At 45.0% G+C, this 15489-nt stretch overlaps 1 protein-coding gene across 5 annotated transcripts in view; it reads left to right on the top strand.

The window, feature by feature from the left end:
• Positions 1-333: 333 nt before the first annotated feature.
• The window catches only part of CHGB (chromogranin B), a 78890-nt gene continuing 63734 nt past the window's right edge, over positions 334-15489 (top strand). The window contains exons 1-4 of one of the 5 annotated variants that reach the window (XM_068398064.1): positions 334-365; positions 884-960; positions 1691-1805; positions 4363-4532. In XM_068398064.1, coding sequence (XP_068254165.1) covers positions 4370-4532 — 163 coding nt within the window. In that variant the 5' untranslated portion in view covers positions 334-365; positions 884-960; positions 1691-1805; positions 4363-4369. Of the gene's footprint in view, positions 366-392; positions 731-883; positions 961-1690; positions 1806-4362; positions 4533-15489 lie in introns of those variants that run through there. The other 4 variants (XM_068397879.1, XM_068398155.1, XM_068397965.1 and 1 more) reach the window with 4 other exon arrangements.

Raw genomic sequence — 15489 nt, 5'->3', positions numbered from 1 at the left:
CACCTGCTTACGTCCCAGGTGAGAACTGATGTTTCCACCCCGCGGACCCAGCCCAGTCCTGCGCTCACCACTGCTCAGGGCTTTTCCAGGCTGCACCGTGGGTCGGGGCTTGTACAGCGCCGGTGTAAAACAACCAAGAATTAAAACCGAGTTAAATGTTTTTTGAGGAAAACCTGACTGGAAACAGCTTTGATATACCCGCGCCCCGTATTTCTCCGTATGTATTTTTTTTCCTCTTTCCGCCCCCACAAACCTCGCCCGCAGCCCAGCGGGGCCCCCGGCCCAGCCGCCCCCAGGGGCGGGCCCGCTGCCCGCGCAGCCGCTCTCGCCGGCCCAGAGCCGCCGCGGCTGCCGTTGCCACCCGGGTCCGTGTCAGCGCGGGTTCCGCCGCCGCCCCCGCTCCCTGCCCGCGCCCCGCAGCGCCGTGCCCGGGGTTGCTCCGGCCGGGCCTGCCCGCAGCCAAGATGGCTCTGCCCGCTTCACCTCGCCCTTCGCTGACATGGCGGCCGGCGGCCGCGGGGCGGGGGCTATGACCGGGCCCGTCGTCTCCCGACCGGCGGCGGGGAGAAGGGCCTGAGGGGTCGGTGTGGGTATGGCCCGGCCCGGCCCGGCCCGGCCCGGGGCAGCCCTGGCGTGCATCTGGCTTTCGCCGTATTCCCCTCCGCGATGTTTTGTTGTCCGTGGGGTGCTGCAGCCTGCTTTTCTCCTCAGAAAGTGGCGGGGGATGGAGGTGGCAGCCATGGCGGGGCCGCGGGGCGTTCTGGCTCTGGGGGAGGGTCTGGCTCGTATCAGGCCTATGTGGGGCTGCCCGGTGTTGCTCTTGTTTTACTTCGCTGCCAAGGAGGGGAGCAGTTGTTGAAATAACGCATGTTTCTGCCTGCAGGAAAGGGGGAAAGAAACAAGACTGGGAGGAAGAGAATCCCTTCTGCGCCCCCCAAAACCAGCTGAGCGGGGCAGCGGGTAAGGCCAGCACCTCGCACCCACCAACATGCCTGTTGCATGTCCCATGGCATGCCGTCGACCTGGCGTGCTTGCACAGGACCGGCGGGAATTCCTGTGTTTGGGAATTCCTGGTAGCAGCACAGTGCCTCGGTTCGAGGATGACCCGGAGGAAAATCCAGTTTCCTCCTGAAACGATGTTTTTCCTGGTTGCTCACTGAAAATAATGTGGTAATGGCAGAGGGTGGGAAACAGGATTTGGGTTTCGTGGCTTGCTCCACATGCTGGGTTATGTGGCCCTCCTAAAACACATTTCCTGGTCAAGGTTTGATGCAGCACAGGCTATCGGTGTAGGCGTCAAAGGACCACTAGATAAACCTGTTGGGGAAATACCTGCTCTTCCGCAAGAGGGAGGGAAGGATGCCAGCTGTAATTCACTTCTCTGCTTTACGGGTTTTGAATAAACAGCCCATCTGGCAGCTTCTTGTAAAGAAAATCATGGCTTTATTTCTAGAGTATACCGACCCCTCTCCAGGAGGTCTCCATCACTGTCAGAAGATTCAAGGGCTTTACTAGATGTGCTATTTCTAATTCCTAGAAAAAACTTTTCTCTGTGCCAGACCTGACAAAGTGGTATATGTGATGACTGACTGTTGACATGGGCAGGCATATGTGCTTTGAAAGGTCACACTATCCGTCAGCTTGATCAGCTGATGTGAAGCATGTAACCGACCTGTTTGTTTCATTCCAGTGAGCTGGGATTGACAAACCACGAAGGAAGGAGGAGGGGATCCTGATGTGGTGACAGGCTGCTTGCTCCTGGACTGTGTCCAAGGGGACTGCTTCCATATCAGTGCTGTTCCCAGGTATGGCACAGAGGTAATAGGGTGTCTCTCTCACATGCCTGAAGGCCCAGGGCTTAGCTGAGGTCTTGCTTATCCTCACAAACAAGTGTCTCAGTTTTGCGAGTAGGACTGCTGTATACTTGACTTACACAGTCAAACTGCACTCTGAAATTGTTGGAGGACTAGGTGGAGCTGGTCCAAGAGAAACTTTTTGTTAAAAAAAAAAAAGGTGATTTGTTTTGTCTGAGCCTGATCATCATGTGGCTGCACATGTTAGCCCTGTCGTGGCAGTATGAGGAAGGAGGCTGGCACAGGCAGCTGGCAGAGATGGCCAGGATCACAGCAGCCCATATCAATGACAGCCTTAAGCTGCTGTAGTACCACACCAGTAGCTCCTCTTGCTATCATCTCCCACTTGCCCTTGGAGGGATAGGATTGGTTGGGTTTTTGGTGTAGGTGTTTTTTTTTTCCAGACCAAGGACTGAAATAGGCAGTTTTGTTCCCTAAAGTATTCATGTACTTAAAAAGTAGTACAAAATAATGAAAACAATATTTGAGGAAAGTTTCTCCTTCTCTGTGTTCCTTATGCACAGATCATCTGTGATTTTGGGACATGAAGAGCAATGGAGGAGAAGCTTCCCTCTGAAGTGACTGTTGGGGGGCAGAGGGTTGTGTGCTTTGTTTTGTTTTTAACCTTATGCTCTGCTTTTCCTGGAAACTTTCTGTGAATGCAGTGACCTTGCTTGTCCCTCCAAGGCAAGGCAGCTGGTCTCTTCCAGTATCACAGCCAACATCTCCACTCTGCTCATTAGTGAGTCAGCATTCTGCAAAGGTCAGAGGTGCATCTTAGCTACAAGTTTACTCAACACAGAAGCACCTTAGGAATAGTATTTTTTTAAAAAAAGTCTGCATGAGGGTATTTACTTCATTTTCCAGTACTAATCCCTTCTAGGGATTTCTTTGGCCTCTGTGGCTGTAACATTCCTTGGTGACAACACCCTTGAGATAAGAGTGTGTTGCCTTCTTCGTTTTATGGAAGAGGAAATAAATGTGAGCCTGCAGGGTCCCAAACCGTTGCCTGACCACTGGATCTGGTTCCTCTGACCTATCACTCTTTACCAAAATAGCAGAAGGATACAGGTGGTAGAGGGGGCAGTGCAGATAGTCACAGTCTGCTTTTTTTTATTGCATATAAGTAAACAAAACAGATGAAGGAAGAAACTTGCACAAAATCTCCTGGAGTCTCTGTAAGAGCTAGGAGCTAAATTCACATTTCACAATAAAACACTCTTGTTCTGTCCACGTTTTTCCGTGAAAAGCATCATCTGTTACTGGAGTGAGGGGAAAAAACATAACGTCTGCTCACATTTACCACATTCAGTTTCATCATCAGTGCTCAGTAGGTGTTTAAGTGAACCTCCTGCCTGAAAGTCCTTCTGGCATAAGGCCTTGCAGTAAGGATTGGATCAATTCCTCCTCTATTTGATGTTGCTAGAGGTGTGAGCTGGAGTACAACAGTGCTCTGCTCAGAGCCTTTACTGTTAATGGAGAGTCTCAGCTGCCTCACAAGGCATTGTGCAGGGTGGCCAAAGGCTAGTGGCTGAGGTATCAGGTGGAAACTGAGGGTGTTTGGGGCTCTTCTGCATCTTTCCTTGCAGGTGTCTTTGAGGTCTACAGAGAGCCCCTCTGACTGAGTCAGTCCTAATCATGCTTCGGCCCAAGGATTCCTGCTTTCTCCTCTCCATTTGTCATTCTATGAGCTCTTGCCTCACCAAGTTTTTGCCTTTCACTCCTCTCCTGCCCCAGACACTGCGTGGCTGTGCTTGGAGCTGCTGGAGTGGAGCTCTTTAGTGTCATCCTTTCCAAAATAATTGCCCATCCACTGTGGCCCTTAGTGTGGAGCTGAATGGCACCAGCCCTGCTTTGCTTTCCACCCAGCTGTGTGGTGGACTGGCTGAGTGAGCTCGAGAGAAGGGTGTTGGGATGTGGGGATGCTTCAAGTGCAGCTTTCCAAAGTGCTGTGCACAGGGTATACAACACAGCTGCCCTAGGGTCTCCACACCAGGAAATCCTTGCCGTCCCTGTGGGGTTGAAACTACTGAGTTTTAAGATGTTCTTTCCTTTTGCTAGTGAGCGTGATGAATTTCATGAACAGAGCCAGGAAGGATGGGTTTAACTTGTGATGTCTAGAAGCATCATTGGTAAGGGAAAAGGACCCTGAAGAACATGTTTCCTTTTAAACTGCATGCATAATATACCTTGCAAGTGAATATACTCCGTAGCTTTCTAGTGTTGGGGCCTGAATCTGTACTACTGGGAAGCCTCTAGGAAAGCCAGATTTGTTGTGGATACATAGTTATCCTACTTAGGGCTGAGAGCTGTTGTCTATGGGGTTTTGCTGTTGTTCTTCCTTTACATCTTTAATTTTGCTCTTATTTTCTTAAATTAAGTACCACTATGCTAGAACAGGTTCTCTCAGCTCATAAAGCAGTGCAAAAGTGCCAGATTATTTGTGTTGACTTCTGCTTGGATTTTCATGCTCTAAAACCCCAGCTCAGTCACATTTGTGTCTCTGCAGTGGGACCATGGAAGGAAAAGAGACGTCACCAAGTCGTTACTCGGAGGAGAGCAGCGTATTGGACCTACCCTCTATTTGTGACCTAGCAGAGCGCTTTCTGCCTCCACACATCTCTGAAAGCAGCGAGGAGCTTTTTAATTCTGTGGATACTTTTCCTTCTATGCCCACAGGTAACAGCTTCTGCCTTTCCACATGCTCTTTCTTTAACCAGTGCATTATCTATTTAGGCTGTGTGTCATTTGACTGAGTAACAGCAGTCCGATATTGGTGCATCTGCCTTGTCTTAAAACACAGTTTACCAGAACTACAGTCTGTTCCAGCTTGGCAAATACAGTGTAAACTGTGGGTTGATGAGACGCAGGAGAGGAGTTCAGAGGATACGATCAGCTGCTAATGTTTTGACAACACTGTTTCTTCATGTTTAGTGTGTTCTCAGAGGAAGAGAGTTACTTGAACTAACCCACAGAGTAATTCTCCAGGCATCAGTAGGAAATACTGTCTCAAATTACCATAGTCAGTAAGAAATGTTTTTAAACTTTTCCTTATGTTCTTCATGTGTTCGTCATTTATCTTCCACTCAGGAGCTTGGGATGTGGCCTCTGTAGCCTGTTACTTTAAAATTATAACCGTGAATGTTTGCTTGTGCTAATGACATGAGTGTGACGAGAACTGCTCACTCCCAAGAGTTCAGCTCTTGGGAGACAGCAGTTTCCTTGCTTGAAGGAGGACTGATTCCTGCAGAGGTAGCATTTTAGGTCAGCCACTACTCCAGATTCTCAGGAGTAATGATGTAGCTGAGAAGGTCGAGGGATAGCTGGCACATTCTGGTTACTACACCCCTTAGCCCAGTCAGTGTGAATATATGGCAAGAAGTGTGAAATCGAAATGCACTGTCCCAGTGACACTTCTTGCCATTTATTCATACTGGCTGGGCTGAAGGTTGTAGTAATTATATTTAGTATTGTGAGGGGAAAATAAAATCTGATTGGCAAATAATGTGTGGAGATGGTTTGTCAAGGCACCTGAGCAGGTGAAATGTCACTGGTGACATTTCTAGTTGCTTTGGAGTCTTAAATAGTGTAAAAGTAGAATTTGGCTCCTCTTCTTCCTCTGGCACTATGTGGTTTGTTTTGGCCATGTTCCAAGAAGTTGGCTTGGAATGAGATGTGTGAGTGTTTTCAGTGGGAATTCCACTGTTTTGCATGCTAAACAGGTAAGCAGCAGGATCTACCAAACTAATGTAGCTCTGTTGATGTTGACTACTTGCCTGTGCAGTTGTCTTCACCTCTAATGGTGGGACATCCAGAACTGTAATGAAATCTGCAAACAGTAGATACCAATCCTTGCTTTGGTTTTCCTATGCAGACCAGGAAGTCACGTGTCTTATGTTACTAATGATGCAAATCTTCTGCTGTGACCTCTACTTTAAACCATGATCCATATCACATTCCATAATCTATATTGCATTAGAGGAATAGTGTACCTGGTTTGAAGTTTTGCTTTATTTTTTGTGCATAAGAGTGGTGACCACCACTATGAGGAATGTCCTGAGCAAGCCTTTTCGGCTGTTGTGGGACAGGAGGATGGGGAAGTTCCTCTAACAGTGAGACAGGCTGGAAGGTGTTTGTCTACTCAGATTTCACAAGCCGTTTGTTGCAGGTATGAAGAAATTCTGGGAGCTGTGAGACAGTTCCTGCAATGTCTGTAGAGTGGCTTAGTTGCTCGAACACCATTTAGTGTGGCTCAGGGCAACTGGACTTGATTGCTCTGATGAATGGGATGCACAGAAGAACTGCATGACCACTCAGCGGTCCTAAGACTGGTCTGAGGCATAGCGGCAGTGACATATGCAGAAATTAAGACAGGCAGCTCTAAATCCAAATGACAGCATCGGTCAAGTTGTTCACAGTGCATGTGTGGAATACATAGCTGAAGCTCAGTACCAAGGTATGCTGAAAGGCCATATCCTGCTTCCTTGCTGTCTCCAACACCCTCTGGTGTCAGTGGGGATTCCAGGTGTGCTGAGGAGGGCAGATCAGGCCTATGAACCCTCTCCTTCATCGCTTTAGAGACCCCTCACAACTGGAACCACTTGGCAATAACTGTGGGATGCACGCTGTAAAATGGTTCTTTACCCTGTGCTCCTGGTAGTGAAATAACTATCACATCGGACTCAGTTCATGCTCTGAACATCTCGGATCCTTTCTCCTTATAACAGCATCAAACCAATATATGTACTCACTTAAACTCTTTTTTGATGCAACTTCAGCTTTCTAAGCCATTCAGTTTGATCAGTCTGGCAGAAGAGGCAGGAGGAGGGTTTTTGGACACGCAAGTTCTGTCAAACATATCTTGGGAAAGGAAGCTCCTTTGCTTTGTTTTCTCATGAGATGTTGTAAACTGCTTCTGTGACATAAGATAAATTAGGAGAGTAGGGGTGGCTATAGCATGCACCCCACAGTATGACCAGAAGATTGCATCTTGGGCAGGATGGATGATGGGTCTTTTCATCAAATTTGAAAGATTTTTATTAGGGGTGGGGATCTTCCTTAGTGATTCAAAAGCATTTCCGAAAGGCCATTAGGTCTCTGGGAATGTGACAGAGCTTCCTTAGCAAAGAAGCAGACTGACAGCATAGGCTGTGTCTGACATCTGTCACATGAACTGGGCTGACACTGACTGGAATACCATGCCATCCCAGCCTCAGGAGTCGGAAGTGGATATGGAGGTATTCAGAGTGCCTGAGTCACTTGTAATAGGTTGTATTAGTCTAGAGAGGCTCAATCACTTGTAATAGCAGAAGATACTACCCATTAGCCGTGAAAACAGGGCCTTAAGAAAGCAGGCATCCCTAGGCAAGAAAACAGTAGACCTGTGGGAATACTGCTAAATGTCTAAGTTATGTATAAAGGAGTGGTTTTACGATTTGTGCGGGGGGTGAGGGTTCTGCTCTTGTAACAAACATGCATACTTTTAGCTTATTGTGATAGAGAGTTCAAGCGTTTAAGCAGTGATAGACTGAGAAAATTAAATTGGATCAGTGAACTTTTCAGTATACTTCCTTTGTTTTTTTACCCCATACTAGAAAAGAATAATACAAAAAATTCATTGTTTGTAGTGTTTCTAGTCTGTATCACTCAGTAGCACAATGCTGCAGCAGTACCTTACCACTTCCTCTGGATTAAGAAAAGTTGCCAGCAAAAGTTCTTACTTGGCAGTGTTTAGGCGTGGGGGGGGGGAAGCCTTAAATTATTTGGATAAATATTTGAAAGGCAGCTAATAAATGTTGTTTACAATGGAATAAGTCACTGGCAATGTTCCTTTTTGTCGCAGGGCACTGAACCAGAGCATACCAGGGACAGTGGAAATGTAATCTTTGCCTGGAAAAATTGCAGCCTAAAAAAGGGTTAGAGAATAGACTACAGCTGTGGTGCAGGCAGGGTCCTGGGCTCTGCCCATGCTCCGTGGTCTGACAGGGCTGGGTTTGCCTGCTCAGCCCTGGAGTGGTGCCACCAAGCTTGGAGGCAGCGTTTGAGAGCTCAGCCGTGGCACTGTGCTTGGGAGACTGCCTGTCTGAAGTATGGGCAGAGCTCAGCCACATCTGCCTGCATGGCCCCTTTCTCTGGGGCTAGCCATCCTGGGGGGTTGGGTCTCCTTTTTTGCCCTGTAGCTTCTCCCTTAATCACTTTTTCTTTGTAATGAGAAGTAGTTAAAAAGCTGTGTCCTTAGGAGAATGGAATGGTAGACAGGGTCACCCAGTGGAAGAGAAAGGTGCATGGAAAATGTGGCGTCTCAGGAACAGAGAAAATAATAGAGGAAGGATGACAGTAGGAGAGGAAGGATGGTGCTGGGGAGACAGGGTGGTGAAGGAAGACAGAGTTCACTGTGTGATTGGAGAGGCCTCTGTGTATATAAAAGCTGGCTAGCTTTTTCAAAAAATTAAATAATAAAAGCCAGTTTGGGAGGATAGAGGTGTTCACCCTTCTGTTGCCTCTCCAAAAGCACTACTTCTGTTCCTGCAATTTGCTTCAGGTTTGAGCCCAGGCTTACCTTTGGTTATTTTCCATGGACTGTCCTGACCTCTCTAATGCAATGAGAGTCCTAGGCTGCTCCTGACCGTGCTTCTTATTCCTGCTCCATCCTTAGTGCTAGTACTCAGGTGTCCAGATGAGGAGTCAGCCCAAGGAATTGACCCAGCTTGCTGGACAGCCACGTGAATATTTGTGTGGATGAGATGAGGACAGCAGCTCTTTCTGACAGCAGCACAGGTACATGCCAAGATACAGCAGTCTGCAACCTGTCATGTCTTTCATACGGGGTTACAGTCTTTCCAGAATGGTGGCTTCTGGAATAAGTAGTGTTAGGGTATTAAACGCTTTTCCCTTGTTGGGAGCAAGGCTGTAGGTTCTTTTTGATCACTCGTGGATTTTGTAGGCTTCCTTCAAAAATAGTCCATTTGGAAAAGTCATGAGAGCTTGGGGAAATGGAGCAGAACCATTTCAACGGAGACTTTTCACCAAAGACTCACTGGCTCCAGGCAAATCAGTCAGTCAGGGCCATGGCACTGCTGCTGAAATTGCCACTCATATCAAGAGGACACCTGATCACAGGGCTATCCCAGTTTAAAAATAAAAGCCATCATGATTTTTGGACTGTTCTGGTTGCTTTCTGGGTTTTCAGTCAACCAAGCATGTTTGTTAAACAAAGCAGAGATTTCCAAACTGTTAACACAGCTCTCAGTTCTGTAGGCAATTGTGATTTCTCTGAAAAAAATGCTACACGTACTCAATTTACATGCCTAGTTTTGCAGTGTGTTGCTCTGTCTTTTATTAGCAGCTAAGGAGTCACGCTAATGTTGGTGCATGAGTTCTGACTTGTCCTTAAATGCTCTCTCCTGTTTACCACTTGCCTGTCAAGAGTTGCTTAATCTCTTTTGCAGAAGTGGGTTGAGTTTAGTGAAGAAGTCTGGCATGGTTTGTGCTTTTTTTTGTATGGGAGCTGTGCAGAAGTGCTGATGTAGAAGCTGAAAATGAAAGGAGCAGGCTGTCCTCGTCATGTCAGCAGCAATCTTTCAGGGCTGGCACTTAATGGGTGCTTGGAGATTCAGTTCAGCCCAGAAATTAGTGTATTCATTCAGTACTTGGTATAGAAATTATAGCTTGAACGTCCCAGCTACAACTGTTACCAAAAGTAGCAGGATTTCCAAAATTGCTTTTTGTCTGGCAGTGCTGAAGACAACCGAAGCTAAAGACCTTTATATGTAGTCTTATTTGAGAGGTCTATGTAACTTTGTAAATCCAAAACACGTGTGATATTTTAAATCACTTTCAGACCGAGCCAAAGCTGAGCTAAGAAGAACTTGTACTTGCACTCCTGGCTGGCCTGGTTAGATACAGAACTTCTGATAGTCTCCCTTTACCAAAAAGATATAGATTGCCCTAGGAATATTTTACTTTTTGACTCGATGTGGAGGTGAAGGGGAAGGTGCTGTACAAAGGTGCTTTGTGCTGTTATGAAGAGTCTCCTTTGACTGCAGGAAGTAAACATGCTCTCCCACTTGCAAACCTACTTCAGTTTGAACTGTGATCCCAAACCCCATTGGAATTAATGGGTTTTTTTAGGTAGATGACCTGTGCATAACTACCTCGGCCTTCCTGAAGGTCATGGCCCCTGTTTTGGGAATTAATGGATTTTTATTGGTTTTAGTTTGTTTCCTGCTGCCCTCTAGTGAGCAATGTTACCTGTTTCTGATGCCACCAGCCTTGCATGCTTGGAACTTAGAGGGCTGGTGATTTTTTATTTTTTTTTCAGCAGGTGGTGAGGATGTATGTCACTGTACCGAGCTCAGTCCTGTGTCAGTTTACTGCTGTTGAGAAATTATGCTAATAATGCTAAACAATACCCAAGGCTGATGTGGGAATACTTGTGAGGAGCGTTGGCTGCTCATTGTTTATTGCATGGATCTTGGCATAAGGTGGCTAATGTTGCCTGTTGGTGAAGTGTTTGTTTATGTCTGGGAATAGCCTTCCTACTTCTGTCTGTTACAATTCAGCCCTGCTGGGATCTGATTTTGTTATGGAAATGAAAAGTCTTTCAAGCTTGGTTATATTATGCTTTTTTTTGCATGCAACTGTCATTTCTTTTAGCCTTTCCAAAAGTTCTGTTTTTAGCAACTTTCTCTTTTATCCCTGATACTGGTATAAACATCTAGTTATTTGTCAAGGCGGGTGATTTGTTTAGCTTCTCAAAAGCAAAGCAGCGCCTATTTTCAAGTGAATGTATTTTTTTAATTGATGATTTTTAACCAAGTACACTCTCAAATATGATCAAAATACTAGATTTTTCATAATACTCTAGTATTCTCAAGAGGATAAAAAAGGTGAAATGTTTCAGATCCTAATAATTTTGTATACGTGTTGTGATCCAGTAGGGCAGCTGCTCAGTGGACTTGAATTTATGCAGCTCCACTGAAGTCATGGGCAGGCCCTTGGGTTGGGTAACTACATGGCTCTGGTGAGTTTGATAGCATTAACTTTCCAAGCATCTCTTTGTGGCCCAGTTGTATTGAATATTGAATGAAGCTGCAAAGTGGAATTCATGCTACCTTAGATAAAAGGAATACGGAAGAACCACACAACGCAAAAAATGAAGCACTTGGCACCACTGAGTCGCTGAAGATCTTACATCTTTTGTAAATTAATGTGTTACATAAAGCATCCAGCCAAAAATAAAACCTGAAAGAGAAAAAGACAGTGCTTTATTCTTCACAGTCTGAGGAAGAAAACTAATCCTATTTTAAGGAGAATTAGAGCACTATACTTATATCAGTAAGGGAAAAAACTGACACATGTGACTTGCCTTTCAGACTTTAATGCTTCAGAGTACCTTTATGTTCTGTGAAAATGAACAGTTTGAACTAAACCGTTAATAATTAGAAATCGAGTCCAGGGGAAATGCTTCAGTAACAAAGACAAGGAGTTGCACATACACACTGAAGTTGTCTGATGGGATTCTGCAGTTCTGGCGTAGAGGAGAGCTTGGGAGTTTGCCTCTCAAAGGTGCTAGGGGACAACTGTGCAGCACAACTGTGTGCTGTAGTCTGAGGTTTTGTATTGACTTGTTTGGAGTTTCATCTTCTGCTCAGAGTGAGTTTTCTTCCGCTACTCAGCACATCTTTTTTTCCCAGAAAAAGGATTTGGTAGGTTTGCTCTCATTAGGCACACAGTTTCAGCTGTATCCACCAATCTAATTACCAAGCCTTTCAACATGGAAAGGAGCATAATACGTGTTCTGCATGTTATTCCCGAATCCTTAAAAAGTGTCGGCAGAATACAGAACATGGAATTTGTATATTTGAGGGTGACTTTGAGGGACCATCACCATTGTTTCCTTTCATTCATTGTTTTTAATTGACCATATAGGCTGATTAAACCCTTGCAAACCTCTCTGTATAGAGGCTGAAACTGAATGGGTTGATTTCCAATTTGGGATGCTCCTATCAAACTTTAAACAGTGAAGTAGTTTCTAAATCGTTATAAATGTTCTAAGTTTCTACATGTTTCTGAGTGGTTCTAAATGTTGGCAGTTGTTTTGTTTCCTCCCTAAAGCCAGTCCTAAGCAGTTGCCTGACAAATTTGTAACTGGATGCCTTGTACTGAGAACTACTGTATGATTGCTGTAGAGCTAGGAGCTGATGGCTCATCTGCATGGTCGCTTTAGGAGTGGGCCTGACCTGTAACAAACTGCCGTTGCTTAATGAGTCACCTTTTGTTAATAAGCGCAACAGACTAAGTATCAGTGGATGGTAATGGGAGTACTGGTTTGGGGGTTCTTTTTAATGGTATATGTATGCATGTGTTTGTGGTGCTGGATTTAGAGCTTCTTCAGCTCTAAGCATGACAGAGATGAAGTTTTTGTTTCTGGTACTGGACAGTAGCTTTGACAGGTAGGGACTCATCCAGAGCTCCTTGCTGATGCCAGCTAATACTGGTTTGGGTCTGTAGAGCACAGCCCTGCAACGAGCTGAGTGACTGCGCTTCCCCTGACTGTCCAGGGAGTTGGCTGCTCAGTTCCCTGCAGGACTGAAAACTTTGTGTTGCATTGATACATTTCTTCAAGCTAGCAAAACATATCTGCTTTCTAGTATTTAATGCTAAGTCCTGATGGAGAAGGGGGGAAACCTTGTGGCTCAAGATGCATGCACCTTAAGATTTGCCAGTTTCTTACCTAGGAAGCAGTTCAGGTGAAATCTAATAGCGAAGAACTGATTAAATCTGTGATCTGAGCCAGACTTCCAGAGGTGCTCTTTTTCTTTCCCTGAAATCACCATTCTGCAAAGATGTTGCAATGTATTTAGAGGGTGATGATATACCTAGGATTTCTATACCAGTTAATGAGTTGAGGCAAAAAATATGCCACACATTCAAGACTGAATGAGTTTGTTCAAAGCTAAATTCTGCTCTTATCCCACCTTCTTACAGTCCTTTTCCTGTCAAATCAGTCGTACTGACTGCTGCTGGTCTGCTCTGTGATCCTGGGCCTGGCTCTTCGCTGCTGTGGTCTCTGTTTCTTGTACCTGTGGGCTCTGTGTGTCTCACTCGCATGGTTGATGAGCTCCATAGGGCAACGACCACGCTGTGCTACATAGCTATCTGCTATGCAGAGGACAGTGAAGTCTCTAGCTGCCTTCTGGGATAACAAAGCCCAGCAGCACCTTGTACCTGTATAATCCAGGTACAAAGAATCTGTTGTTTTAAACTTTTGAAGGAAGTTTATTTAGTCCTTGTTTGGTCAGACAAGGTGAAACAAGGTTCAGAGTAAGGAACAGTAAATGCTCCCAATGGAGCCATTAAGCCATAAATCAGAAAACACATTTGTCCCGTTCACAGTTGAGAACAAGACTTGTTTCTGAGGTAGCTCATGATGTAGAACCTGGATACTGAGTTGCCAAATGTGCTTATACGTAGCAAGGCTTACTAACTGAGTGTATGCTCCTGCATCCCTGACATCGCTATAAGATTTTTAGTAAGGCTTTGTTTTCTTGTGTGCAAAAACGTGTCAGATTATTTTATTTTTTCAGCCACCATTCACTTTGTGGAGATTTCTCTTAAACGCTTCAAACTCCTCATTTGCAAATACGGAGCCACCTTGCCAGGAGACATGAGCTGTTAGAGTCTGATTGACAAGGCCTCACACAAATGAACTTCAGATTTATGCGGTTTTGTTCATTCTCATTGACACACAATACAACAGGAAGCATCTCCAAAGAAGAAAATGCAGGACAGGGTAGTATGAGAATGCCCAAAGTGGGTCAGAGTGAAGATAGCTTGAGTGGTAACTTGTCTTCAGCAGCAGGTAACAATGATATGAGCAGTACAAACAGAAGTGATCCCATCCCTGCAAGCCTTTAGCTTCCAGGACTTCTGATTTAAGAGCCACAGATGGCATATCACTGTGTCACTAGCTCCTGATGAATGATCCTTCCCAGAAATTTGTCTAACTGCTTTTGGACCTCTCTCTCTCTCTCTTGATGGAGAGTGGGACTGTGGGGAACCACTGGCTTTGTTTTGCATCTTTTGCTTCCTTTGATCCCCTGAATCTCCTGAGTTCCTGCAGGCTAAGAAACAGGGTATAATCACTGCTGCTCCAAGCCATTTGTGGTCTTACAGACATCTTACACATTCTCCCTGTTGTGTTTTTCCAGGCTAAAGAAACCTGCCGTATTTTATTTTTATCTCAAAGAAAAGCCATTCCAAGACTTTAGGCAGCTTTAGACTATCCTTCTGTGTGTCCCTTCTAACTTGTCAATGATCTTTTAGAGATGTGGGGACAAGAACCGTGCACAGTGCAATGTCTGTGACATGGCTCAGAGCAGTTTGACCTTGCTTTTAGTTCTTTGTGCGTTGTTTTGCTAGATTTTTTCTTTTTCTCTCCTTTTTTCTTCCCAGTTTCATACCTGTACTGGAGGAAGGGAAGTCTTTCCTTGCTGGGCACTAAACTATGCCTGAGCTACTACAGTGGTCTCGAAAAGATGCTCTCTTGAGAGGTCTCTTACTGCCTAGTAATGTAAGTCTAGGATCCCTGCAGGTAGGCCAGGGTTGTCTTTTGCTCTTTTCCTGGTCTTTTTGTTCACTGCAGTCTGTTCACATGCTTTGTTCTCTTCTTTCCTTCACTTATAATATTCCTTGCTTTTGCGCTTTCGCTGCCTTGTCTCCTATTCTGTGCTAAGTTGTGGTGGTATTTTTTCCCCTACGTGTCTCCATTTTCCTCATACAGCCACCTCCGTGCTGTGGATTCTGGGTAATGTGGTGCTTTTTATCCCAAAAACTATACAGACCTTTCAGTAGATGGTCCTCGAAACAGCATGGAAATATTTACTCTGTGAGCCTGTAATTAAAGACTAGAAGTCCTGAATGCTCTCCTCCCACCCTGTGCTGTGTGCTGAGTCTTCAACATGATCCCTAAATCAACTGTTATTGCTGGACTTTCATTTCAGGAAACTTCATGGTTTTTATTGGCTTTACTTCCAAAACCTTGCTGGCACAGTTTCCAATAGAATGTTTGCTCTGCATCTGCCTTTGATGTTTGCTGTGCTTGTAGTCCTTGTATTTTCCAAGGTGGTTTTCCAGTCCTTCTTGGTTATAAGGCTCAAGGGTTTGGCTTAGACTTGAAATGGCAAAACTAAAATGTGAAGACAGTGTTTTAGTGATTTAAAAAGGTCAGACAGGCCTATGAGTCAGGTTCAGGAAAATAAAATGGGATCCTACTTCAGTAGCCAGTGCAGGGATTTACTGAATGTCGAGTGAGGAGGGGAATCTGCCTGTCTATATGAAATGTCATGATAGCAAATCATTATTGTCATTCATTTCAAAAAAGGAGGCTGCACAAAAGCTCATACCTGCTTTCAAGATGCCATATAGCTAATTTCATTATTATAACAAATGTATTTGTAGCTTTTCTTAAAGCTCCATCTACTGGCAATGACCGACTGTGAATGCTTTACTTTACACTGACAGCAGCAGTCTGGCTGTTAGGTGTAGAACATCATAAAGCTCTAAAAAGTGCACAGGTGGCATATAGAAACAATATGTATCTATTTTAGATCTCATTAATCTTCTACCAGTTGTC

This window comes from Nyctibius grandis, chromosome 1 (genome assembly GCF_013368605.1).
Source record: "Nyctibius grandis isolate bNycGra1 chromosome 1, bNycGra1.pri, whole genome shotgun sequence".
Lineage (NCBI taxonomy): Eukaryota > Metazoa > Chordata > Aves > Nyctibiiformes > Nyctibiidae > Nyctibius > Nyctibius grandis.
This window is presented reverse-complemented; position numbering and strand designations above follow the sequence as displayed.